The 27,403-nt window shown below is 50.0% G+C and overlaps 1 protein-coding gene across 2 annotated transcripts; it reads left to right on the forward strand.

The window, feature by feature from the left end:
• The first annotated feature begins 4,849 nt into the window (after positions 1 to 4,849).
• SLC41A1 (solute carrier family 41 member 1) lies at positions 4,850 to 26,930 on the forward strand. 2 transcript variants are annotated; one of them, XM_075054880.1, is made up of 11 exons: positions 4,850 to 4,939; positions 5,692 to 6,930; positions 12,619 to 12,726; positions 16,875 to 16,946; positions 17,266 to 17,410; positions 17,507 to 17,653; positions 18,423 to 18,570; positions 19,207 to 19,286; positions 20,105 to 20,239; positions 21,264 to 21,412; positions 23,118 to 26,930. In XM_075054880.1, the coding sequence occupies exons 2-11, from the start codon at positions 6,553 to 6,555 to the stop codon at positions 23,301 to 23,303; spliced, it is 1,548 nt and encodes a 515-aa protein (XP_074910981.1). In that variant the 5' UTR covers positions 4,850 to 4,939; positions 5,692 to 6,552; the 3' UTR covers positions 23,304 to 26,930. The 2 variants fall into 2 exon arrangements, with proteins under 2 accessions (XP_074910981.1, XP_074910982.1); XM_075054881.1 differs by lacking the exons at positions 4,850 to 4,939; positions 5,692 to 6,930 and adding an exon at positions 12,451 to 12,536.
• The last annotated feature ends 473 nt before the right edge of the window (positions 26,931 to 27,403 follow it).

The raw sequence follows: 27,403 nt of genomic DNA on the forward strand, positions 1-27,403 counted from the left end.
ATTTTGTTTAATATTTCATGGAGCTGGTGAAATCCATTTTCTCAAGCAGGTGCTGTGAAAACTTCCCTGCTCAGCTCAGCCCATGCCACCAAGCCCTAGTCTTACCAGTGCTGTAGAGCAGGACATCCACTGAGGAATGTGGAGACTGCTCAGTCAGCCTGCAGTGTCCTTTGCTATTAGAGAAGCAATCCTCACCTGTAGCTCAGCCTGTGCCCCTGACCTTCAGTGGTCTTCAGTTCCACCTGCTGCTGCCTTGTTGAACCCTGCATGGATTCTTGCCAGTGCATTCAGTCCTCATCCGCAGCTCCTATGCAGAGCTTGCTAGCACTCTGAAAATTTTGCAGACATGTTTGTCATTTTAGTCCCCAAATTCTGGCTCTCGCAATAACCCTTTAAAGAAACTGCACTGCCATGACCTGTGAGGTCTCTAGTACAGCATTTGTAGTTGCATGCTAACATCTCTCAGTGCCTGTAGCAAGGCCTAGAGGTGTGCAGAAGTGCTGCTTGGAGAATTATTTTGCTTAACTGAACACCACAGTGAAGGCTGTGTGTCATGTGAGTTGCCATGCAGGGGGCTTGGCTCCGCTTTCCGGTTCCACAGCTTCCCAGGGTAGCAGGGGCGGCAGAGATAAAGAGCTCAGCATGGTGAGGAAGGGAGTGACCTGCTTCACTCAGGAGAGATCACTGTGCCTGATTTAAGAGCTGTGATGGTGGGCCCCAGAGGAAGCTGCAGTCAGTTCTCGGCAGGAAGGAAAATGACCACATGGAAGGGTGGTTAATGCAGGGGGTAGGGGACAAAGGGTAAATGCTCTTTGTCACGGATGGATTTACCCAAGAATTGGTCACGGCCTGGGCAGTGGAGTATGAGAAGCAACATGCAAGTCATGTAGCATATCCCAGGGGGCTTTTCACACATCTTTTAATTTGTATTTTTAATCCAACACAATTGTCTTGTTTATTGTAGCCCTGTAAATACTCAGATCGCTTGAACACTGTGCCTGATCTTGTACTAGAAAGGCAACCACATGGAGGGGCCTGGCTGCAGTTCAGCTATTTAACAGAGTAACCAAAAAAAGTCCTTTTAGTTCATGGCAGTAATCCTCTGCTTGGTAACTGTGCTGACTGTGTGTCAGTGCTGAGGCTCTCTGCATGCTCTCTATTCAGTTACCACAGCTACATAGGTTATTTTTGTATATGTATACGAATATTGTATGGTGAAGATGATTAGAAAAGGACAGCCGTGGATTACCATCACAGATTGATCCAATGGCCAGAGTAAGGGATATGAACTCCTCCAGAAAGCCCACAGGAGAAAACGTGAACTTTTTTCCAAATTCTAACTCTTTTGGCTGTACTGCAGCCACTACATCTGATGTGCATATCTAAACTACCTTTAAACTTACTAGCTCACCTACTGGTCTTAGCCTAACTTCAGTATAGGTCTGAGTTCAGCCTACTTGACAAGCTGTATAAGTACTCAGGAAGAATAATTATTATTTGACCTGGAGCACTTTTATCCTTCCAAGTCCACTTGGATTTTTAAACGTTGTTACTACAGTACTGCCTAGTTGTATATAGACATCAGAAAAGGTTAATCCAATGTCCTCTTTGGGATTTTGGGAAGTGAGAGGTTCTTCACGGAGTAAGAAATAGGGCGGAGTTAAGAGGTGAATTTAATTTATACTTTTTTTTCATATCAGTCTCTGCTCTGATCAGCCTTGTGGTGTTAGTGCTTTCTTCGGCCTAATTTCTGAATATAAATGAATTCACAGTTTATATCCGGAACAAAGCAGAAATGTAAGGCATGTCCTCAATGCCTCTATGACAGGTGTCCATGCTATCGCTGGGTCAGCAGCTGCTGACACAGGAACCGCTGGCCTTGTGGAGCGCAGGAAGCGAGGACCTTTCAGCTCCTCTCTGCCAGATGCTCTCACATGGCAAAAAGCCCTAGGGATGTACCTGACTGAGGTTGACCTGTGTTTGTTGCAGCAGGCACAGCACGTGGGTGACACATGAACACAGTTGGGAGCGGTAGTCATTTGGACCTTGGAAAAAAGGATGGTGATGGTTTTGTTTGCTTCCAGGCTGGTAAAACAGAACTTCCGTGGTCTGCATTTCTTCTCCCAGATCAGGACCAGATTAGGGTCAGCTTCTGACATTGTTGCCTGCCCCCATGAACTGCTTTGGTTCTGGACTGACATCTGAAGGGGTAAGCCGTTATCCATAACCTATTCAGTCTTTGAGTTTGCCTGTTGAGATTCCTGGTTACAAGAAATTAAGAACTAGGTTCCCTCAGAATCCTTGGTCAAAGGCAGCTGGGACTCCATTCAATTCAGATCAGCAATTAGATCTGTGACAGACAGCAGTGGAGCTAGAACAGAGAGCAAATGGACCTCTCAGGACACTATCAGTTCTATGTTAGATGGGTTTTTGAGTGACTTTGGCTGAACCACTTTATTTTGCTGGATTCTTCTGTAAAAGGGGGAAAATCATCCTATACACATGGTGGCCTCCTGGGCTATTACTGAGTGCTTGCCCAGAGCTGGACAGCTTGGTAGTGCTAAAGTCACGTGGCTGCTGTAAAACACATGGGCACGAAATTCCATGATGTAGTGTAGCTCAGTGGTAAACTCTTTCCTTTCCAAGCATTTTGTTGCCTTTGGTACCTGCTACCCTGCAACTGGAAACCCATTTCCTGCCCTTTCATCCTGTGCCTTTCTGATCTCAGCGCGTCAACGTTGCTGGTGAGGATTTTATCTATTTCTGTTTTCTTGTCTCGGGTGGCTTTTGTCTCCGTGCTTCCACTTCCTGAGCGTGCAGCTGGCCGGACTGTTAATCAACAAGGTCACATTTTGGTGCACTTTGTTTTTAGGGGGCTGGGGGAAGAATGGTTGCTGCAGGGGAGATATGGATTTTCCAAGTCAGGAAGGAAAGATGAAGGCAGAAAGAGAGCCTTACAGACCAGGTTTATTTGGACAGAGGAAAATGGAGGCTAGGGTTGGAGGCAGGATTTGGAACTCCACTCGCAGCTTGAGTGTGGAACTGTGCTATGGCGTTAGTTAAGACATCATCTCTGTATGTCTCAAGATTTCCTTGATGTCTCTTTGCCGGTGTCACAGCAGGAGGTCCTGAGAATTAGTTATATGACTGCAGATGCTCCTCACCCCTTGAAATACTGGGTTCAAGTAGACTGTGTAGCAGCAGTTACGTACAAAACCCAGTGCACTTTGCCTGTTACACAGTGAAAGCAGCACTCTGCTCACCTGCTCCAGAAATTCAGCTTTCTTAGTAGAGACACATTTGCAAGGGGTTTTGTGCCTGAAAAATTAGAAGACCTAAGTGGATTTATCTGAGCTATCTTTGTGCTGCTTTATATAATTGTATATCCCGCTCTGCTTCAAGTGTACCAGTCATCCTTTTCTTCCAAAGCAACAAGTATTTCAGGAAAGAAAGCTCCCCATGCTCAATTTTTAATATGAGCAGAAAGAAATTAAGTAGCACAGCCCACATCTTCAGAGGGGACTCAATCACAGCGGGTCTCTTGCTGCCATTGACCACGACTACCTTCCTTTCCTTATTTTAAGAAATGAAGTCACCAGCTCTAGTCACACTTGACTCAGTGTATCTGTGGGGGAATGCAGTTCCTGCGCTGCCCTCCCTCTTCCCCTCGCACGCATGCTTGTGTCACAGCGACCGTTATTGGCTCAAGACCTGTCTCCAAGGCATGGGGCTGGGGATCACGTAATCATTCTGGGTAATAACTTGCTGTTGACTGTTTCCTGGGAGGAAAGGAAAAGCAGGAAGGAAAAACAACAACTGGCCAAAAGTTCCAGTCATGCAGAAAAAGAAAAGGAAAAAAAGGAAATAAAAGGAAAATGTGAATCAGAAGAGTTGGTTTCATTCAAGAATACAGTTCTACAGAGCAATGAGGCACTGACCTCTGTAGCAGGAGTTACTGCCTTTTATGTTTGTATTTGCTGTGGGACAGTTTGGCGTAAACAGACGTGAAGCGAGTAATGCGACAGTATTCCTGATTTTCTTTGCTGAACTACATCAGCAAAGGCTTTGAGTCTGGCACAGAGGCCTGAAAGCCAGCAGGTACTGCTTGTACCGTATTGGTGTTCCTGGGCTCGGTCCCAAAATGGTAAGACAACGTACCAAAGCTGCGCTTAATTAATAATTTACAGAGTTAAAATGATGAAATGCCGTGGGGTTGCTATTTCATAGTTATTTTAAGCTGACCCAAGGGATTGGTACGGCTGGAAGTAGCCTTCTCCTGCGGAGGGGTTTGAGCGTCAGTCCAGCCGCCTTTCCCTGGATAGGGGATATATCCAAACACCTCTGGGGGTGGGATGGCAGCGCACCCCTGCCCGGCCTGGGGAACGCTCTGTGACCTGTGAACCCCCTCTCCCCAGGTGAGGAGAACCAGACCCCGGGGGCACCCCCATGCCCCACTGCCGAGCGGCTCCCCCGGCTCAGCGGAGCGAGAGCGAGCGGGCGGACGGCGGGGAGAAGGAAGCGGGAGCCTTTCCTTCCACTACCGAACCCCAGGTGAGGGTCAGGGGTGCCCCGGGAGCAGGTGAAGCCCCGGGGAGCGCTCCGAGCCCGGCGGAGGCAGAGAGGGAAGGAGACGGGGCGGGATGGCGGCCGCCCCACCGGCTCCATGTGGGCTCAGCGACACGTGACCGCCCCAGGCCACGCCTCCGCGCTGCGAAGGGGCGGGACCTGCCGGCCCACCCACGGCTGCGTGGGCAGTGAGCTCCTGGCGGGGGCGGGGTCAGGCTTGACGCCACGCTGGCCTGGCCAATGGGGAAGGCGCGCAGAGCGCTGGGCAGGGCCATCATTGGCGGGCGGTGATGTCAGGGCGGTGCGGGGCAGCAGCGCAGGGCGGCGGGGCAGAGCGGAGCGGAGCGGGCAGCGCCGCGAGTGCGCAGCGGTGGTGAGATGCCCGGTGCACCGGGCGGGTGGTGGCCGTGGCGGGACCGTGGGGAGTCCGGGGCCGCAGGAGGGTTTAGCGGGGGATCCGCGACAGACCCCTGCCGCAGGGAGGGGGCCGACCGGTCGGTCGGTCTGGTCGGCCGGGACATCTCCGCTCTGCTCGGGACATCTCCGCTCTGCTCGGGGCTCCGGTTCCCCGCGGCCGCTGTCCCCGCCGGCGGGGCCGGGCCTCGGCCGGGTCCGGTCTAGAGGTGGTGGCTAGCGGGGCTACGGGAGTACGGGCCGCCCGCTGGCCCTGCGCTCGCCCAGCTCCACGGGGCTGCGGGGCTCTGCGGCACCTCCAGCGCTGCGGCACCGGGAGAGGGGGGGGAGAGCCGCGGGCCGCGCTCCGTCCGCAGGCCTCCTCTGGTTCTGCGCTGGGCTCATGGGAGGCAGCGCCGGCTGCCGCGGTTGTAGCCGGTGGCTCCGTGCGGGGCTTTGGCCTCCGGGCAGGGTGCTCTTGTCCTGCGGCTTGGGGGTCCCTCCTGGGCGCTTGGTTCTGGGGCTGCTCTTCCCAAAACGTCCTCTGATACAGCTCCTCCAAAGGGTTGTGAAAGAAGGTTTAAAGAGTCAAGGGATAGTACAGCTAACGGCTGTACGTTGAAGGCCGTACCTTCAGCGTACATTGGATGAAAATACTGTTGAATGAATGAGACATTACGCTGACTGCCGCAAGACCCAATAGAATGTCTGTTTTCCTCCTGTATATTTCAGGTGAAAGACGAGTTCTTGGAGAGTGACGTTAAATCTAAGGCTGTCTAAATGCCAGCTCCCACCCTACAGCCTGCTCAGCTCAGTAAGTAACCTTAACTGGGAACTTGCTGTTACTTTAAATAAGAACTCTTGTTGCCTCGTGCTGTAAGGTGAGAAATTCTTCTGGAAGAGGAGGACGACAGTGACACTTGGAGCTTGCTGGTATTGCTGGCTCTTTTGGCAGAGAGCACAAAACAGGCTGAAAGAGAGCAAAAGCCCACAGGAGCCTTCAGACTCAGATTCTGCAGAGGGACAGTGCCACTGGAGAAAGTGACAAAGCCTTGGTAGTAAGAAGAGCTTTTCTGGATTGTATCACCTCTAAAAGCCAGTCCCTCTCATACCTACTCTCTGCTTCCTCATCCTTTTAAGCTTCTGTGTTATTCAGTGGTCTTTACTTCATCTGTTTTTCTCTCTGCCTTGTGTGCCCCATCACAGCAGTCGTGCTGCTGGAAGAAGACCTGGAGAAAGATGCACTAAACTGTCATACATCAAAGAAGAAAGGCTTGGATCCTGTCTCGGTGGCTGCTGTACCTCACAGTGCTGGAAGTGAGAAGAACTAGAGTGAATTTGCTGTAGTTCCCAGTTCCTGCAGTGTTCCCTGCTAGCTCAGTGGTTGGTGTCCTCTGTTCCTGGACTTTGCTTGATGGGGATCTCTGCTGCAGGAACAGTCTCTGCACTCAAAGGCAGGCGAGCAGGGATAGGAGAGGTTGCCTCTAGATGCCGGAAAGGCCATTTGTATAAGCTCCTGGCAGAGGATCTCTTCTGGAACAGCTGCTGGCTGTAGGCACACTAAGCCAAGGGTCAGGATAGCCTCTCTGCAGCATGTCTTCCAAGTCAGAGCAGAAGGACACCCACCAGGCCAATGGGGCTGTGCTGCCCATTGTGCCTGTGGACTGTCTCACCAGTCCAGACCGGGGGCAGCTGGTGGAGCCCTCAGATTTCCTGGGACCTGATGGTGACACGGTAGAAGTGGTGGTGTTGGAGTCCCGTGCCAATGCTAAAGGGGTGCGAGAAGAAGATGCCCTGCTGGAAAATGGCAGCCAGAGCAATGAAAGTGATGACACCAGCACAGACCGAGGACCTGAGCCAGCCTCGCCCCTCAAGGAGACCTCATTTTCCATCGGGCTGCAAGTCCTCTTTCCCTTCCTCCTGGCAGGCTTTGGGACAGTTGCTGCTGGAATGGTGCTGGACATTGTGCAGGTAGGACTGATACTTCCCTGGCATAGCACTGGGTTCTGAATCCTGTCTCTGTAGACCATGGCTTGATCCCAAGCCAGGAGGGACTCAAATGCCAAGGCTATTTCAGCAGATAACAACTGTGAGGGGAGGAGACCAGTTACCTCATATGCTGGTTGGGGTAGGGGGAGACCTCAGTGATGTCTGGAGTAAGGGGAGGAGAGGCTGCAGGCACCCCTGCACTGCAGCTGCCCAGCTCCAGCTCAGGAGGAGGTTGCAGCTGGTATATGTGCAGCCAAAGCACCTGCCTGGGAACTGAGACCGCTCTGTGCATCATGGCTGGAAATAAAGCACTTCCCTGATGGTAGCTGTAGACATCCCAGCTCCAGTTGCTAGTTCCACAGGTCCTGTGTCCCTTTTCCATCTTCGATGTTTGCTGCACTGTTCCAGCATGCCGGGCTCGTGCCAGCCAGGTCAATGATTCGCCTGTCACAGTGTGTGCGGGACACTTGCATTGTGGCTCCCTCCAAAGGTTGAAGGCTGGCCGAGTGGCCCCTATGCTGCCTTCTTGTGCTCTTGAAATGGACAGGGGCGACTGGGTTAACAGGATGGTTCCTCCTGAGCGATGTGTGGAGGTGATCCTTAGGAAAGGCCAGCCAGAGAGCTGGCTGTTACCTCTGGATGAAAACTGATGTGTTACCAGACATGATCTCTCATTCGGGCTCTCATGGTATATGACCCTGTGGGAACCCAGCAGCCGTGCAGCTTGATTGGGTTTTTATGTGGGAAATGTGCCTTTGCAAACTGTGGCTCCTGCGCCAGTCTCTAGCGTGTGTTTTCCAAGCATGTGTGTCTCTGGCAGCAGATCAGCTGCTTAACCTCTTCTCCTTTGCTCTGAAAGACAGACTGTGCAGAGTTGTCTTGACGCCTAGCCCAAAACAGTGACTGAGGCACAAAACTCAATCATCTGTGCAGTGTAGGTTTATGAAATTATTTGGATGGAGGAGGCAGCCATTTTGGAGCTGTGGTCAACCAAAAATGCTCTGCTTGAAGCTCCTCTGTTTGCTTAAGTGGGGTAAACAAGCCCTTGCAGTGTTGGCATAGAAAGACTCGAATGCCAGTCACTTGTCTATATTGCTGGCAGTTACGGTCATCTCCACCCGAGCTGTGTGCCAATAGGGTAAGTCAGGCTTTTTTTTGTATTTGTGGGTGGTCAAGCAGACACTTCTCTTGCTTTCTTGCCCCTAATGGCTACTTCCCTGCATGCCTTTGCACGCTGGTCATCCTTACGGTTTCTCTTGATCCAATGTGTTGAGAGAGCTGTGAAGTGACTCAAAACAGGAAAGGCTGGCTGTGCTAAGTTAACCCAGGAGAGATTTACTGGAATAATTCTCTTAAAAAGAAAGACATTTCAAGCATGTATCCTTTCGCAAGGTCCCTGTAAACTTGTGTGTGGGTCTTCTGGCAATTTCCCACAGCCAGTGATTTGAACCCAACCTAAAGCCTTTCCCGGAGAAGGAACAGCCCTCCTGCCTGGGGAGGAGTGGGGCAGGAGTGGGATACTGCAGCTAGTGCTGTGTTCTCCTGCCCTTTTTTTTTTTTTTTTTCTGTGGCCTTTAGAAATAAAGCTTCATAATTCCTCTGTCCCACAGCAGCTCAGCATGTGGCTATGCAGCTTGTTCTGCCAACTCTTCTAACTCCCTTTAGCCTTGGGATTAAATGAGGCATTTAAATGCTGTAGGGTGGAAAAGTGAGATGGGAAGTGTGTGGTCTCAGCTTGCTTGCCTGCAGAGTCTGGGGAGCTGATCTTGATAACTGGCTTCCCAGCGACTCAAAGCCTTGGATGAAAAGAGGGAAGCATGTGGAGTGGGTAGCTGGTGCACTGGGGCAGACTGGAGTCCCATTGCTTTGGATGCAGCCATGGTTTGCGATGGATGGAGGGCTCCATACACTCAATTTCCTCCGTTTTGGATAAATGGACTAATCAGCCAGCTGTAATTGGTCTCCCCACTGTGAAAACAAGCAGCCCTGGCCTTTGGCCATGCTGTCCCATTAATGGATCCCTATGAATTTGCCTCCTGGGAGGAGAATTTGCCTCTGCTCCCTCTGGGATTGCAAAGGCCTTTGGGCCAGGTGACATGTGAGCATAGCAGCTGCTTTTTTGTGTACAGTAGAGGACTATTGGCACAGTCCGCTCTCCCAGCAGAGCCTCGATTGTTGTTTTCTAGACTTGTCTGCTCCCTGGAGATTCTTTGGATGGGATGGACAGTATTTGGTATGGAGGAGTCTGCTCGTTTCCCCTGCTTGACCACCTCTGGTGTTAGCATCCCTCTGGGGTGGGTCATAGCCAGGGCCAGTGGGGAGTGCCAGCCCTGGAGCTGTAGCTCTCCTGTTAAGACCACTTGTTCCTTGCCATTTTGGAGGGGCAGTGCTGGGAGAAGTGCAATATGTGAAGCAGCCACACCAAGGCAGTCATAGCTCCAACCTACAGCACATCCCTCCCCTCCCAGCTGTCATGAATCACCGTCCCACTATAATCTGAGTGAAACCACACTGTTACTCATGACTCTTGTAAGCCTTAACTTCGTACGCGGTGACTAAAAATGACAGCAGCTGAGAGGCAGCTGTTATCCTGGAAATATCTGTTGTCTGCAGGTGCAAAGCTTCTGAAAGGCAGCAAGCCTGGAGGAAACTGCAAAACACCACCTGAAGTTTGATGTTTCTTCCAGAACCTCTGGCAGGCTAGAGTCCAATCTTGCCCCTCCAGTGCTGCATGGGAGAGACTGGGGTTCGGTGGCTCTGCTATCTGGGTAGATTTCTGTTCAAATGGACCACAGGCTTAGTAGAAAATGAAGCTGAAATAAGTTAAACCTAGATCGCTTATACTCTCTCTGCTCCCTGTCCCCAGAGGGCAGGGAGGAGGTGCTGGAGGTGAAGTGCCTCTCCCTGTAATTCTCTTCCACAGCTCTGCTGAAAGCCAGCTGGGAACCCCCTTGCTCCCCAGTGCAGTGTGTTCCCCTTTGCATGGAGCAGACTGGACAATATGTGCTGTGTTAGCTTCCCTCCTTGGCCCTGGAAACAGCTTATTTCTGTGCTTCTCAGAGGGGCTGTTACAGGGGGGAGAGGGATTTTTAACAGCTCGATGTCCTGAACTTAAACTCATATTTCCTCTTCTCTCTCCCTTTTTTGTCTTCCCCAAACAGCCTGGCTCAGGTTCTCCCCTTGGAGCCACATCGTGGGCACACGTCTCTGCAGGGAGCTTTCTTCTCTGCAGGAGCCAGGGAGTCCTTCGAGACGTACTAAATGCCTGTAGACCAGTGTTGTATAACATCTTATATTAAGAAAGTTGGCAGGAGCCCATGGGTCCTGCTCTTTGCAGTGAGCAAGCTGCTGATGTCTGCAGAAATCTCCTTGTTTTCCTTCCCCAAAGATGGCTTTTATTCCTTTCTCCAGGAACACCCCTGTCTTGCTCAGGGAGCTGCTTTAGCAGGCTCCAGTTACAGCAGCTTCTGGCACCGGCTTGCAGTACAGCCTCCTTTAAAGGTTAATTTATAAAGCCAGGGTTGGGACAAGGTGAGGGAGAGCTGTGAACTTGTGCTAGCTATTGCCTGGTCCTGCTTCTGTGATCTCTGGAGACAGAAAGAGCCAGGAAACTTTTGCACAGCGCTTCCAGCCTGTGGTCTGACTAATGACGATGTTCCTTTCATTAAGTGATTCTGGTGACACCCAGCTTGTCCTGTGGGAAGTGGGAGCATGTTGCTTGCTGATTGAATTCTAGATGCTGCTAAGGGAAGTTGTAGCAAAGGATTCACTGGTACAACAAGCAGCAAAATAATCATAATGCCTGCTTAAAAATAGACTGAGGAGAGCTGAGCTTGCCTGTTCCTAGGCGTGACCTTAAAGGAAGCACAGCCTGATGTGCCACTGTGTCGGATGCAGTGTTTCAGACTGATTCTCCCTCCTGCCCTGCTCAGCAGTGAGCACTGAACTAAAATGTGCCCCTGCTCGGAGAGTCATGCAGAGCCATACCCTTTCAGAGTGCCTCTGGCTGTGGTGGAAAGGTCTTCTAAGGAGCTCAGTTTAGCTGGGTGCAGGGTGGTTGGAGCAGGGGCTGCAAGGACCGTGGTGGTTTCCTTAGGCGCTGCCTATCACAGCGGCTGGGAAAGGAGTGTTCATTGCGTTGGGAGAGTCTGGAAATGAGGTATCCTCAGGAGCCTTGTCCTCGAGCAGAGAGAGGGTTGTGGCTGTGCCTGAAATAGCTGAGCAGCTTTCATCTGTGCACTTGGGAGCTGGAGAGCATGGCTAGCTTGTCTTACCAAGCTGTCAGAAATGTTAAGGGGATTTTTATTGACTGGAAAACAGATTTTTCCCTTTGAGGAAAGATGGTCCCAGTTCATCCATCTCAAGCACTTACCTGCCTCCTGTGATCACAGTTTTCTCTCAAATGTTTTTTCAAGCGAATGCAGCTTGAATGTGGTATTGCAGAGGACCTGGCAGGAAACTAGAATTTGTTGGCTCTGTGGTAAAGGCAAGCAGCACAAAGGATGGAAAAATAAAAAAAATAACTGAAGTCCTTCCCCACAGGAAGGTATTAGTCATGCAGGTAGAGTGACTTGTATTTGCTGTAAGGTGTTGGCCGATAGTGTTCCTTGTCCTAGAAAGAAATACTGTCCTGTTGGCTAGTTAGCCTGATGGTCTGACACTGCCAAGGAGAGCGCTGTGAGAGATGGAGCCTGTTGCAGGTAACACTTGCAAGAAGAAAGCTGCGAGAGCCGTGACTGTTACCATGTTCAGCGCAGCAGCCGGCTGTTGAGAGTGCAATTCCAGCCGTGCTCAGTGTCCTTTAAGCAGTATGGCAGTCAGGCAATGTGGGAAGCGGGAGTTATTTTGGACACAGGGCCTTCTTGCAAAACATTCATGAAAATAAAGAATCAGGCAATGAGGTTTGTGTAGATTGCAGGGTTTTTTTTAAATGCGGTTGTAAGGGGTTTTTGGGGTGGTTTTGTGTTTTCGTGGAAGCCAACTGTTCTCCTATAAGACTGCTTACCCTGCAATTACTCTTCGTTTTTTCCTAAATAAACATGGCTGCCTCTTCTGCCTCATGCCCAAGAGAGCTGACTTGTTTGTAGAGCTAGAATAGTTAGTAAATACCTGAGTAATGTAGGTGCCAGGTGAGGGAGGGCACACATCTCCTCGGTGAGGTAGAGGGGAACGGAGGCCACGGTGGACTGCTTTTTGGAGCTGGCAGGATCAGGGAGCAGCAATGCCCTGCTCCAAAATATATTTGTAAGACATAAGTGTAGGGAATGGCTCTCAGCTGAGACTGACTGAACTTCAGTACTCGTTTCTGCCAAAAACTGCAAGTATTGGGCAAAGTCTCTTCATCTTTCCCTATTTTGGCCTCTGTATGCGTAAACATTTTGTCAGTGGTTAATCTTTGGGGGATTTTTAACTGAAAGTTGCAGGCTGAGATCCGGTTTTTAAGCTCAGCAGGAACATGTGGTCACTACTATATGAATGTCAAAAACAGTAAAATTGCTGCAAAATTCAAAGCGTGACACCAGAAGGGGAACTGGGTTGTCTCTGCTCAGGGCTGCACATGGGCAGTGCCAGGTTGCAAAGGCAGATGAGTAAGTGGCACTCAGTCCAAAGCAAGGGTTTCTAACAGCCATGATTATTTTTTAATGGTCTGTCTTTGTTTTAATCTTACAGCACTGGGATGTATTCAAATATGTGACTGAGGTATTTATCTTAGTACCTGCATTACTGGGCCTGAAGGGGAACCTAGAGATGACTCTGGCATCTCGCCTGTCAACAGCTGTGAGTATCCAGGGAGTTGAGGGAGGGAGCGGGATACCTGGTTTGGGAAGGGGTGGGAAGGCACATGTGTGTGTGGTGGCTGGGCAGACAAAAATCTTTCAGTTTGTGACCACAGAAACCGGAGCCTGGAGTTTAGTGTGCTAGGAAGGTGTCTTCATTCCACTGGACTGATCAGATTTGAAGGCTTAATAGTCTTTAAGCTTTGCTGACAGTTCACTTCCTTGTCATAGCTGCTCGTGGGCCTGGAGGCATGGTGTGTGAGCTGGCTTTGGCAGTTTAATGTCTGGAGTGCTTGGATCCAGTTTTCTTCATGAGGAAGCTGGGTGCAAGCATGTCATCAAAGCAGGCTAAAACAAGCCAGGTTCAGAAGAGCTAGGAGATGAGAGAGCCTGGAGAGAATTGTATGGCAAAGGCTAAAACGGAGGGGACCTTGCAATGAGAGCTAGCAGGTGGATTGACAGCCTCTTGAAGTTGATGGAGAGGCATGGCTGGGCATTTCTCTTGCTAGAATTCAGTCCCAATTCCTGTGAAACAGTGAGCTCCCTGTGAGAGACGGGGGCAGGCTCTGTTAGCTCCTAAGAATACTGTGTTAGTCCAGCTGTAAATGAATTGCTTTGTGTTTAAATGTTTCTATAACACAGCAGTCTGTCTCTGTAGCTGAGCAGCGCTGGAGAGAGACTGACATCCTCTCCTAACAGGGACAATAATACTCCGTCCTTCTGAAAAGCATCTTCTGCTCAAGCATGATAGCAAATGACTGCCTGATGTTTCTGTGTTTCCCATGATGGGAGTACATATAGCTTTGAATCTTATATCTGCAAGGTGCTAGCTGCCTGCTGTCAGGCTTTTAACTCTACTGTCTCTATACTGTGAATTGGTGGAAGAGAGAGCCCTTGCAGCAAGCAGCCTGGTCTTGGCCTTGACAATGCAAACGAGGTGATGCGCCTTGGCCCAAGAGAGCTCCTCAGGAAGTGCTCACTGAGATGTAGGGATGGAGAACTATTTGCCTGGGTGGTAGCAGCAAGCATAGCTAGTGGAGAGCTGCTGCTCAGCATGCTCCCTTCCTCTCAGCCTTCCTCTCTCTGCAGGAGAAAGCACAGGAGAGTGTTGAAAAGGTCTGTATATCTGCTCTCCTGGGTCCTCTCTTGTTCTTCCATCTTGAGCAATGGGGTGATGCCAGCTGTGACTCTTTGCTGCTCAGTAGCTTCTTGTTGGCCTCTGAGGCCCAAGGTTTCTGGTGCATTCCTGAATGGCGGCAGAGCCAGCATCTTGAGCTGCTCGTGCAGCCTTTGTCACCAGCAGCAGTAGCTCCCTGTGTGTGCCCTAAGGGGTGCTGCTCTCATCCACTGAACCAGTGGCACATGAGCATCGTATTCTGTAGGGTCTGAGGTTGTCCCTGCAGTCCCTGGGGAGCAGAGAGGCAAACAGCATTTCCCTGGACTAGCCCTTGGCTTGGCCTCTGCACCTCAGCCCCTGCCTGATGATTCCTGCCAACTGTGGGGACTGCCTCCTTCCTGGATTCAGCCTTCACTCTTTGTTCTCTGAAGGAGCGGGGCACTGGGCTGCCTGGGGGATGGCCGTGCCAGCCCTACCTGGCAAGAAGTGGGCTGTGGCTGCTTCCCCTCCGTGCTGGTCTCCTCTCCCCAGGCACTGCTGGGGAGGACAAAGCTGCCGGGAGGCTTCGTGCTGCCCCTGGCCCAGCTGCGCTCCGGTGCCAGGGCTTGCAGGGGCAGAGCCTGAGCACTGCAGCTTGCGTTGCAGGCTGAGCATTGTTTGCCCCTTCTTTCTGGGAAACAAATCCCTTTGTTTTATTCCCTCTCTATTGTTTGGATCATGTCAGGATCCTTGCTGTCCCAGACACAGGCCGTTCTCCCTCTTGGCCTTGGCCAGCTTGCACTTTCTGAGCATGGGCTTATCGGGGTGAGCGCTTGGCTCTCCTGGGACTAAGGCAACACGGCACTTCTCCGTCCTCTTCCCTTAGGGGCTGGCATGGAGCAATGTTGGGGCAGGCTTGGCAGAGAAATGAGACTCTGCAGAAAGTCACAGGAATACAAAAGTTTCCCCTATCTGCTCTGGTGGCTGCAGCAGCATCACAAGGAAACTGGCACAGAGAACGCCCGTCTGGCTCACCTGCCCGTCTATGCCAAGTGGCTGCTGTCCTTGCACCAGCTTGGTATCCTGGTGCCTCCTCCTGCCCCTGAGCTGATGACAGTGGGGTGGCATTAGCCTCGTGGGCCAACACCTAGGCTTTGTCCTCTACTTTCTTGTGCCCTGGGAGGAAAGAAGGCTGTGCTGCCTCTACACAAATCCCCTAGCCTTGCACTCTACCTCCTTGTATCTGTGCATGGTGGGATGGGATGATTTCTTGGGCTTTCCTTCTATTTTTTTTTTTTTTTTCTTCTCCTTGCCCTGTTTTTCCCTCAGCGTGAGGGACCCACGTGCAGGCATGCAGAGGGAGCTCCCCTCTGACCAGGGCTTCACGGTGTGGGTCTCGTGCTCTCTCCACAGGAAAGCAGCCTGGAATGGTTTCTCAGACTGTGGGTTTCTAATTAGTGCTGCATTAAGGCACCTCAGAAATTCCTTTCACAATTAAGAAGCAAAACTCTCCCATTAGTTAAAGGATTAAAATCCTGTTGCCAGTGACTACAGCTAGGTTATGTTAATCCCAACCTAATTGCCATGTGGCTGGAATTTTAAGGTCAGGCTTCACATGGAGCTCAAATTCCTGTGCTGGATGTGCTCAGTGCTACTCCAGTCAACTTTTTGTTGGTTTTTCCCCATTCCTTCCTCCTCTCCACTAAACTGACCAGAATAATTCACTCCAGAGATGGGTGCATCTCAATGCTGGTTGAAAAGAGCTGGCAGTTCTCTCAAGCGCATGCAGTAAGGAGAGCAGAAGGATTAGTTGATTGATGACTTCTTGTGTTTTTTGCGGAGACCAGCAAGGAAACCTGAGAGGAAGAAATTGCTGCTGTATTATTGTGCAGAAGTTTGAGTTTGACGCTGTCAGCCAGTAACTCCAACATGCATTTACCACTTCAGATTGTCTGAGCCTCTCCCTTGTTTCCTCTTCATGTTTATCAGCCTCTAATAATACCAGATTGGATATAAGCTTACACTCTCTGCTTATCCATTATTCCAACTTTCTGTAAAGACCTAGAAGGTGCTAGGGAAGAGCAGAACCTCTATGCTCTGCAGTAACCAGCAACCTGCAGTGATTCTGCTGGGTTATTTTGGATTGTATGCCAGGGAATTAAAGCAACTTTCCATCTCTTCTGGTTAGTCTGATTAGCATCTCCCGCAGTTGTAGTGGTGCCAGATGACCCGTGTGCCATGGCTGCTTCCCGCTACTCAGTAGGTCTCCACGTGCCATTAGTCTTGTTTACTCAGCTTTTGACTGAAACAGTAGTTCTTGCTGCCAGCTTCCTCTGCCCGCATGATGCTACTCTGGCCTTGGTCTGTATTGGAGCTGGGGCACAGAGCTGGCCTGAGAGTCAGTACACCCCTATTTCCCTCCTGGCTGGCTGACCCTGAGGGGCAGCATGACCCAAATGGGCCTGAGCCAGGCTTGGCTTGATCACCAGTGGAGTGAATTCAATGAGTAAATAAGCAGCAGTGCGTGACTCCGCATGGGGACAAAGTATATCTTGTTGCTTTTGCAAGATTTTCATCAGACGTTCTATTGACGTCGATTCCCCTTTACACTCCCTTCAGAACTCCCTCTGTAGTGGGTCTGGCTCCACTCCTGCTGCGTAGGAGGGTGTCAGCCTGTTCCTGCAGCTGGGAAGGAGAAGGTGCTGAAGCTGAAACTGGGAACAGCTTTGGTGTTCTGGAGTACAAGACCAGAGTAACTGTTGGAAGAAGCACCATAGTTACCCAGGGTGTATGGCCCAAGCAACATTCACAGAACTGCATGTCACAGACTGGGGTGTTACTGCAGAGCTGTGTCCCAGCTGTACACACATACATGCACACACAGACACGTGCGCCTTTTCTACTGAATTGCTCTCCCATAAGAGCTAAGGATTTGAGGTCATTATTCTCTCCTGCTCCTGGCACAAACTTGCATAGCTGGAAGGCAGGAATTGGACTGTTAGCAAGTGCAAAGTGTTGTCAGTCTTTAATGATGTTGCGATGTCCTCTTGCAGGCTAATATTGGCCAAATGGATACACCCAAAGAGCTCTGGAGGATGATAACAGGGAACATGGCTCTGATACAGGTAAGAAAAAGCGAAAGGAGAAGAAAGTGGAAGTATTGGTAGCTGGTGCAAGCCAAACTGTGACAAGTGTCAGAAGGTTTAAATGCCTGGTTTTTGCTATCAACTGTCAATATTGCATGTCTAACGGGGAGGCAAATGGCACCTTTTTGTCCCAGAGTCATCTTACCATAACGGTTTGCCCTATAGGTTAGACTTGATGTTTCCCTGCTGGATGCTAATCCACCTGAAATGGTATCCTGGGTGGTGTTTCCCTCTTTCCTCACCCTCGGACCATTTTGCTTTCTAATCCTCTTGGTGACTGTCTAGTTTTTATTTTCAGGTTCAGGCTACTGTAGTTGGCTTCCTGGCCTCGATTGCAGCCGTAGTGTTCGGATGGATCCCAGATGGGCACTTCAGCATTGACCATGCTGTGCTGCTTTGTGCCAGCAGTGTGGCTACTGCTTTCATTGCTTCCCTTGTTCTGGGTGAGAGACAGACCCCGCACACCCTCCATGCAACTCTTCCTAAAATGCTGGGCTCCCCTTGGCCTCATCCTGTTTTCTTCCTCTTTTTGGCTGTAGGCATGATTATGATTGGGGTCATCATCGGATCCAGAAAGATGGGGATCAATCCCGATAACGTCGCCACACCAATTGCTGCCAGCCTGGGGGATCTCATCACTCTGGCTCTGCTTTCAGGAATCAGCTGGGGCTTATACAAAGAGCTGGGTGAGGAGCAACAAAAGGCCTTTGTCTCTCTCTGGTCCTTCCATGTGCTGCTGCATCTCCCTCTCATTTCACCCTCTTCCTTTACCCTTTCTGTTCTCGGGGTATATAGGATGCCTGGCCTGGAAGCTACCTCAGTTAGTGAGACCTAGTCAGAACTGATAAGGGGAGGAAACGGACGTTCTTACTGCCTTGTAGCTGCAGACAGTCTTGGCAGTGATCTGCATACTTCCTTCTCACCAGGTAAAGTGGTAAGGGAGAGGTTGTCCCCTTCCAAGTGCCAGGGGCTTGACTGTGGCTGAAGCAGTGGGAGAAGGCAGCTTTGGATTTCATCTTTTGTACTGTCAGCACTAGCTGGGGACCCTCAGTGCAGAGCTGCAGCTGTAGACTCTAGACTTCCTCCTCCCTCCCCTCCATCTTCCTTCCCTGGCGGCTGGGATGCAGGGGATGTGACTCAGCCAGGTTCAGCCAAAGGTGAAGCAAGGCTGGGAGGTCTTGCCCAGGAGTGGGAAGTGGGAATGAGCAGTTGAAATTGAAGAGATCTCACTTTGATCTGTTGATAAAGCCCCTGTGAGTATACCAGGAGAAGGAAATGCCATGTCCTGCAGAGCCGAGGCTGGTCTGATCTAGTTTGCCTGCCCTTACTGGAGTTTCTGACTCCAGGGGTGATGGCAGTCTGTAGGCAGGCTTGATGAAGTAGCTGAAGTAGCACCTTGCCTCACTGCAGTGGGATGTGTCCTTGATCTGTTGCCTCTGCTTATTTCCCCCTCAGAGAGCAAAGCCTACGTGAATCCTTTGGTATGCGCCTTCTTCATAGCTCTGCTGCCCATCTGGATCATCATTGCCAAGAAGAATGCAGCAACACGGGAGGTGCTGTACTCTGGCTGGGAGCCAGTCATTATCGCAATGGCCATTAGCAGGTAAGAAGGCATGGAAAAGTTCCTCTCCCCCAAACACAGGCAGACGACGCACCCTTTCCCCCAGCCCTTTCAATCTCTTAGCCCTTGGTAGATTCCAGACCAAGAGAGATCCAAACCTCTTCTGCTTCCATGGTCCGAACTCCCAGGAAACTGGAGGTCATTTTATGTTTTCTAGACGAAGACAATGGGGTTCTAGGTCCCAAGGCAGAGGAGTGATTAAGCCCTTGACTGCTGGAATCCAGGGCCTTAGCAATGTCCCAGCTGCTGCACAGGGAGACTCTGGCATGGCCACGGAGGAAACACAGGTCCCGTTTATCAGTCCTCTGCACAGGAACCCTCTCTGCCCTCTGAAGGGCAGTATTGCTTTTGATTATTGCATTGCAGTGCACTGTACATGAGACGATTTAGTCTTTGATCTTTTCGGCAGCAATGAGAAAAGACCGTGCTAAAACTGTCTTCTGTTACGAAATATTGAGGCTTAAAATCATGTGCAACAACCGCAACCATAGGTGCATGTTAATAGGTGTATATATCACCCTTGGGTGCACACACTGCAGCAGTGAGAACCCTCAGTGCTTTCTCTGAGTATTTGCTAATGAGCTTTCAGCACTGACCTCTTCAATCTTCCCTTTGCAGTGTTGGGGGTTTAATTTTGGACAGAACAGTCTCAGATCCAAACTTTGCTGGGATGGCTGTCTTCACACCCGTTATTAATGGTGAGTTCCTTTACACTCTGGTATTGCAGCTCCTGGAGACTCTTGGCAAACAGTGGACTTGTCCCGTGTGCTTTATTTCAGGCAGTTTAAGGAGATTTAATTCCCTTTTGGTTGTCGGTGAGACATGGGGGTTTGACTCAAGCTTTACAGCAGCGTGGCTCCCCCTGGTGGCAGCCTTTCACCAGAGGGTCACTGGCCTGGGATGTTCGTTATTGCCTAAAAGACATGTTTTCCAGCAAAAACTGTCCTCATTTCCTGATTCCTCCCGGCTGGTGGAAGACCCCATCTTCCAATATATGTGCCTTGTGGCACCTGGCGTTGTAAAGATTTGGATTTGCAACTCAGAGTCAGGAAATCTAATTGCTTCTGGTATAAAGCTTGGACCTCCTTTCTGCCTAATGAACCAGGGAAATGTTTTTTTTATTACTTTTTGCAATAAACAGAGTTAATTCTGAGCCAGTGTATATTGTGCTAGTGGGTTCCACAGTTTCGTTATGCCTCATGCAAAAAATAGTAGTTTTAAACTTCCTGTGTCAGTTTTGGTGGCTGACTCATCATTTTTTTGTTTCACGTATTTCTTCCAATGAAAGCTGCACTAATAGAATTGCATCTATTTTACTAAGGGGCCTAAGGGGATACCATAGAACGGTGTGCTTTGTCTCAACTCTTTACATCCTGCAAAAGTGGAATTCAGGTCAAAAATAGACTGTCCTACATTATTGCAGCACCTGGCAATTCCAGATCTGCTGGCTGTTGAAAATAGCGCTTTTCTTTAAAGTGTTTGAGACGTCATCTTACTGCTCTCTCCTTATCTGCAGGTGTGGGTGGCAACCTGGTGGCAGTGCAGGCTAGTCGCATCTCCACTTACCTGCACATGAGTGGGATGCCTGGAGAGAGCTCCGAAACAGCCCCTCGCAAGTGCCCCAGCCCTTGCAGCACTTTCTTCAGCTCAGGTAACCAAGTCGGGTGTTGAAATATATTGACTTCTGCCAGCAGCAGCTGATGCAGTTGCCTGGCTGAACTTGTCTGTGACAGTCGCTGGAGCACTGTCATAGGAAATGGTGGCTGAAGTCTGCTCAGAGGCAGCTGTTAGCTCACGGATGTGGCTGGTCCTCTGGCCTGCCCTACCCTCTAGAGACGGTCAGGCCTCTAGTAAAGCCACTGTGTGAGAGGACATAGCCCTGCTGGATGAGGAAAACATGGTGCAGAAGTCCTGTGCCCTGACTGTCTAATACTGTAAATCCTCCACCCTCTAAATCTTTTCCAGATGTGTCCAGGATACTGAAACCTGCCTTGAGGCTGCTCAAGTGTTGCAGCTCTGCTGGGCTTACAGAGCTGCAGTTACAGAAAGCTTCTCACTTACAAAGGCTTCCTAGCAGCTCTTTTATTTGTGGCAGTTGTGTGGCAGAGCACAGCCCAAACTTGCGTTCCAGCACAGAGTGTGGGCAGAGGTTATTACTCTCCAGACTTCCTAGAGAGGCTTGATAGCTGGCAGCCTGGCTCCTGGCCTTCTGGGCCAAGGCTGTCCCTGAAGAGCAAGAAGGGGCAAGAGGTCTCCAATGTGGTGGTGATCTGTTAGAAAACTGATCACCAGACAAAGTTGAGACAGAGCTCCGAGGAAATTCAATGCTCACGGTAAATTCTTGACAGCTCTGTACTGAGCACTGTCAGAGGTGGGACATGAGTCCTTTTGGCAGCTGAGGTCTGAGAACAGTTTTTGCTTTGGGTACAGAATTAAGGTCTCCCACTGAGCTTGGTGCAAAGAGTCCTTGGGTGTCCTGACAGCTGGATCATTGTTCAGGGTGCTGCCTTCCAGCCTAAATCTACAGTGTGGGGATGAGGGTTCAGTGTGCTCGTCCCTACTTCTGATTTGACCATAGTTGTGCTGCCTTGTCCCCTGGAGCCCAGGAAGGTTGCAGAGTTCCTGCGTGTTCAAGCCTAATCTTAAGCCTGAACTCCATCTTTGTTTCCTTGCAGACGTGAATTCCCGCTCTGCTCGTGTGCTTTTTCTTCTGGTGGTGCCTGGACACTTGGTTTTTCTTTACACCATCAGCTCCATGCAAGGTGGACATACTACGCTCACCCTGATTTTCATAGTCTTCTACATGACAGCTGCGCTTCTCCAGGTAAGCTGGAGCCCTTCCAGGGGCTGTAACCCCTCAGGCTGGAATAAGGGGACGCTGCCATGTCATCTGCAGTGGGGACCTATTCAGCCAGTTAAGTTGTAGAAGGCAGTTGCTGAAGGCAGAGTGATAGGCCCTATCCCTAGGTAAGAGATTTATGTGCTGGGAAGAGGTATGCCAGGTAGATTTTATTTGTGAAATGAGCCGGTATCAAACTGCGTAAATCTTTTTGTTGATACCTGTACACACAATTGTTGCTTCCTACCATTCTAGGCAAGTTTTTAATCTGTCTTTTGTCTCTTTTAAGTCCTTCTGATAGCAGAAGTGTTTACCTTGTGTGTGTTAATCTATCCTATAAGGTGCTTTAGCAATCTTAAAACTGCTGGTGAAGAAAACAGGATGTGGAATTTGCAGGGACCCCATGCCCTGTGTGGCTTGTCCTGCCCTTTCCCTGCCTCCCCTGCAGGGTAGAGACCTGCCAGCTCTGCAGCGTGGGGCTCCCAGTCTCCTCGCAGGAGCTGTGTGAGCCCATAGCGATGGCTGTTCAGAGGGTAATGCACAGACCAGGGTATTCATGCTACAGAAATCCAGCGGCCAATTGCAGGAGTCTTGCTGCGTGCATTGGAAAGCACGGAGAGACACTCTGGTTAGGAAGTTTACTACTAAGCCCAGCTACGCTCCCCCCTGCTCACCCCCTCCGCTTGTGGAAGCTGTGCCTGGTTTCGGTGTCCCCAAAAATCAACAACTGAAGCCAGCGTGAGGAAATGAGTCAGAGCATCCATCAGAGGCAAGAGCAGAGTGCTGTCATCCAGGAGGCTAAATTTAGGTTGTGAACTCCTGCTGGGTGCTTGGGCACTTGGAGGGGGCTTCCGCTCACAGCCACTCTGCAAAGCCACTGCTATGAGCAGCCTGCAGGCTTGGAGCACCGGAGCAAGAGCTGGCAGCAGAGGGACCGCCATGTGCTGACATTTGTGGTCCTGAGCTCTGCTGTGTCCTGAGCGAGACCCTCCCAGCCCTGGAGACACCAGAGGCATTAGCAACAGGCCTGTGGCCGCTTCAAATCTTGTCCCAGATCTAAGGCTTGAGAGGATCCAGTGCAGATTTCTTCTGTCTTCAGGTACTGATACGAGCCTCTGACTGCATTGAAGCAGTTGGGGAGAACATCACACTCTGGTAGTTTCAGCTGCTGGGCAGTTGCTCTTTTATTTTTGGAAGCCAGACGTTGCTGTCCCTGCCCGAGCATCCTGCGTGTTTCCGAGTCCCCTCTTTGCCCCATATGTCTTCAAGCTTGTTCTGGTTAGATCTGAAAACTGCGATGCAAAATTTAGACTTGTTGGTGTTTGGATGCCAGTGTTCTCCTCCCTTCTAAGCCTAGATTTGATGGTGACATGTGAAGCTAAAGAAGGATAGGGCAGAGGCTGTTAATGATACAGGGGATTTGGATGTCCAGGGGCCCACTGAAACTCGCCAGGTTCCTCTTTGTGCTGTACTTGTTGCTTTGGGGATGCAGCCCGCATTAAATGCCTGGAGCGCGGCGCTCAGCAAGATGGTTCTGACCTCCCACCAGCTCCGTTCCTCAGGATGAGGTTGTGCCTCTCTGACCCTGACCTGCCCAGCTGCAGTTGCCCCAGCTGATGCTCTATGAAGACTGGGATTGCAGCGGTCAGGGTTTTGTGGCTGATGTGGCTCTTTTCTTCCTGCCTCCCAGGTTCTCATTCTCCTGTACATTGCTGACTGGATGGTGCACTGGATGTGGGGCAGGGACCTCGATCCTGACAACTTCTCCATCCCATACTTGACAGCACTGGGGGACCTGATTGGAACAGGTCTCCTCGCCCTCAGCTTTCACATCCTCTGGCTCATCGGTGACCGGGACTCCGATGTGGGAGACTAGCTCTCCCTGCTGCCTCCTGCTTACAGCTCTCCTCCTCCTCCTCCTCCTCCTTTCATTTTGTTGTTGTTGTTTCTTTTCCTCCACCCTTGCTCTTCTTTGCTTTCTCCTGCCACCCTGTCTCTCTTGAGACTTCATCTTTGATACTGAATTCTCATTATTTTCAATGGGAATTTTATGTGGTTTATATTTCAAGCCAAGTTTGTACAGAAAATAAATCTAGTTTTAGGAAGGACAAAATAAGTGTAACGAGACAATCACCAAGTGCAATTTCATAGTAGTTATGTCTGAACCAAGGTTACAGTGAAGATACTGATCAGTCGGATCATGCAGGGAGCCCACCCTGTCCCGGTCACTAGAGGTGAAGGGCTGCTTTTTTCGCTTCATAAGCGTTTTAAATACTGGAGGTAAGGTTCAGATTTATTTTACTGAACAGGCACCTTCTAGCAAAGTACAACCTCATGGATGAGGGCATGGGGTATCTCCTGTCTTCTCTGCCCTGTCGCCCTCCTCCCTTGTGTTTGCTCTCTGAATCCCCCTCCTGTGCCTAGCATCCAAAGCACGCAAGTCTCTGATAGAGGGATTAGCAAAGATGGCAAGGAAGGGTCCTCTATGCCTCAGCACCCATTCCTGTGTGCACACAAGGAAAGTGAGTGATCCTGGGTTTGAGGACTGCAGAACCCTGAAATCTGGCCATGAGCAGGCTGGTCTCTGCTGACAGATTTAGGCTCCCTTTTGTCAACCATCCGGCAGCATCTCAAACTGCAGACTGCTTGTTCTGCCTCTCGTCGTGAACTGAGTTCAGCTACTGCTGCATGCAAAGGGATACGCTCTGCGCTTTGTCTGAAGAGGCCATGAACTCTCCCCATCTTTCCTTTTCCCCTTCCGCCTGCCTGTGCTCTGCTGGAGGATCTGCTGGAGCCGTCAGGGAAGCTGTGTGCAAGCCTCTCCATCATGCTGGTATGGGCACAGCACTGTTTTCATGGCAGCATGCTCAGTTCAGTTAATTTTTCTTTCCTGGAGGGGTGGATGGAAAAATAGGTCCTATTTTGCATGTTAAGATTTTCTTTCAGTTGCTGAGTGCTGCTGACGGGTCCATTGCAGCTGGGAAGAAGTCGCCCAATACCTCTCCCAGTTGAGCCTGAGGCATTTCAAACTTGGGAGCATTAAGCTCTTGGTGTCTTTTAGAAAAGGACATCCATGTTCAGCCACTGGATTTCTGTCTGTGTAGGCGCCAGCTGGAAAACAGGTCAGTGGGCGCAGACAGATTTCTGAAGTCCTGGTTCTTAGTGCAGCTCTCTGTATGGGACTGTAGCAAAGGAACCTGCTTGCCCTTGAGCAGGAGTGTAAAATCTGGCATCGGGGTTACAGCCCAGCTTGCAAGCGCTGGCCGAGCACCGTGAGTGCAGGGTTCCCTGCTCTGTTTCTTTCCCCTCCGCTTTTTTGTGCTGTTCAGCTCAGCGATGGCCAAGATGCCTTCTCTTCTGCTGCTAGAGTGTGTTGGAAGGACTCTCATGCAGTCTGCAGTGGCATAATGAGAGAAAACCTGTTGTGGCTGTGTGACTAAGGCGTTTGTAAATGATCTTCCTGAACGCTGTCAGCACTCAACGCTTTTTAGTTTTCCCATTTGGATATAAATCAATTCAGTAAACTGAGTGGGGTTTGATGTAAGCAGGTCTTATCGACTTGGAAACTTCACCCAGTTATACCAAGTTTTAAATGATGTGCTCAAGCAGACTGCGCTATTAAACAGGCTCTAATGCATGAATATAAATTGAATGCATAAGTGTGCATGGGGGGAAAGCTCTTAACATCTGTCAAGGATGGAGAAAATACAGTATATCCCATGGAGCCTAATTTCAGTGCTGCACTGCGCAAAGCTTGGGGAGCTGCCAGTATCTTCCCAAATGCTGGGGGAATGCCTACAGTATTCAGCATAGTAGCACCTTGCATCCTGATCCTGAAATGACAGAAGAGCTCTCATTTTAGTTAGCCGTGCAGGCCCGGAGTGTTGCAGTTCTGCCCCTGGTCTGGACACTGCCTGTCCTGCTTATTTGCAGCTCTAGAACATAACCTGAAGGCTGCTGAATTTGTGGTTGTCTGCTTTTCCTCTTGCTTTAAGTGTGTTTCTCACAGCAGAACACGACCATCCTTGATTGGCCTAATTTCCTCCTTCATGTTAACTTCTGTATTTCTCATACAAACCAATGTTTGTCTTCTCCTTTTGGCTTTCTGTCCCAGCAACGCTGGGCATCTCTGCTCAGCTGGGAAATGGTGCGATGTGGTGCTGGGAATGCTGATCTTCACCTGAAATAAGGCCAGGTTGGGAGATCTGTTTGTTACTCTGGACAATGCCTGAACTAGCTGAGCTCTGCAAAGCCCTGCCTAAGCGCAGACGGTTTTGCTTTTAGGTAAGGAGCGATTCGTTAGGAACAGTTCCTGCCACCCCTCAGAAAAGAGAGCTAATGCACCCCTTATGGTCCAAGTCAAGACCAAAGTTAGTCGGGGATCGTGCACTGTCCCAACCCAGAGACCAGGTTGCAGAGCTGGTCCCTACCCTGGAGAAGAGCATGTTGGAAAGGAATGTCAGGATTAGGGAGTGGGAAACCAGTTCTGGAAAGCCACGGGAGCAGATGTATCCAAACCAAACAGCAGTCAGGCTCTTGCCTGCTCAAGGACCTCTCTGAAGCTGTAGAAGAATCCTTTCCTGCTTCAGTGGGTGTATACTGGGTTCTCCTTCTCCTACTGCCTAAGCTGTTTGTAGTGTACAGGAGGTCGAGATGGAATCCTTGCCCGGTCAGGCTGCTCGCTCTCAGACCCTCAGAAGAGCAGGTGATTATATTTTTGAGATGGCTTTCCCCTTTCTCCCTTGCTAATATAAATAACATCAAGCTTGCTTTCCCCTTTCCCATCTTTGCAACGTGTCCTTTATGGCTGTAGCTCGGAACCTCATGCTCTCCACTCTAGTGACAAGACTTCTCGCAGATCTCATTTGGCCAAAGCTCTGTTCAAGAGAAAAAAAAAAAAAAAAGAAAAAAAAAAAACCCAAACAAACCCCAACCTTCACACCCTGCTGTACTGAAGTCTCAGCCCAGGGACTTCTGGAGTATTCTCTGCTGCTCACCTGATTTCTCTGCCTAATGTTGAGGAATAGATATGAGACTTCTTTCCATTAACACTTAAGCTTTTATGTATATATATGAGAAACTCTCCTGGTCTTTTAGGTGTCACATCACTATTTAGTTTCCCAAGAAAAGATTCCCCAGAGGAAGAATCTACCATTTGTGGTCTCCTGTAAAATGAAGAGACCCAGAGGTGATTGAGAGCTGTCGTGCTGCTGGGCTGGTGGCGTCCGTACATTTATATAAGGTCTAAGGTGTGGTGGGGGAATAGGTCAGGGAAGAAACTAATTTAAAATTGAAGAATATGGATGGTCAAAAACTTTTCCCACCAGTTGCACTCAAATGCATGCCTACTATACAGCTGACTGCAAATGAAAAATACTGGTTTACTCTTTTTATTAAAGGAAAAAGACTGTCTTAATTATTTATAGTTCCTATAACTGAATTGACAGATGTCAACTTAACTGATAAATTATATTTGGTTAAATAAAGATGACATTTATTTATGTGGACTGTGGTGTCTTTCCTTCAAACGCCTCTCTACGTGGTTAAAGGTCTCTCTCTCACATCTTGCAGCTTATTTTAGCTTACGCTGAAACTCTTTTGATGCGCAGTGGAATGAGAGTTAAGAAAATCAAATAAATTGCTGTGCACGAAGCAAACTGTGATTTGTGCAAATGACAGATTAGCAGGTTGGCTTTGGCCATGCCCTTGCTTGGATCCAGGTAGCTGCGTGGGGGCTCCCAGCAGGAACCGCAGGTGTTTGTTCTCGGCCGCTTGCTGTGTACAGAAGCCCTGCCCTGGCTTATGTGTGGCCTCTCTGCCTCTGACTGTTCGTTAAGGTATGCGAAGACAAAAGGGTTCTGCATGCTTTTGGGGGCGTACTAAGCCCCTGAATTTGCAGGAATTAGTGGCTGTCGAAGGACTCCCACTCTCCCCAGCTGCGGGATTTGCTTTTGTGGGCTGTTTTCCTGTAGGGCT

The sequence above is a fragment of the Buteo buteo genome, chromosome 23 (genome assembly GCF_964188355.1).
Source record: "Buteo buteo chromosome 23, bButBut1.hap1.1, whole genome shotgun sequence".
NCBI classification, from domain to species: Eukaryota; Metazoa; Chordata; class Aves; order Accipitriformes; family Accipitridae; genus Buteo; species Buteo buteo.

Bases quoted from the DNA above. Each gene is read 5' to 3' on its own strand.
- SLC41A1 (XM_075054880.1), top strand. From the start codon at position 6,553: ATGTCTTCCAAGTCAGAGCAGAAGGACACCCACCAGGCCAATGGGGCT. The intron at 12,727-16,874 runs GTGAGTATCCAG...GTCCTCTTGCAG, and splicing joins CATCTCGCCTGTCAACAGCT to GCTAATATTGGCCAAATGGA. The intron at 17,411-17,506 runs GTGAGAGACAGA...TTTTGGCTGTAG, and splicing joins CATTGCTTCCCTTGTTCTGG to GCATGATTATGATTGGGGTC.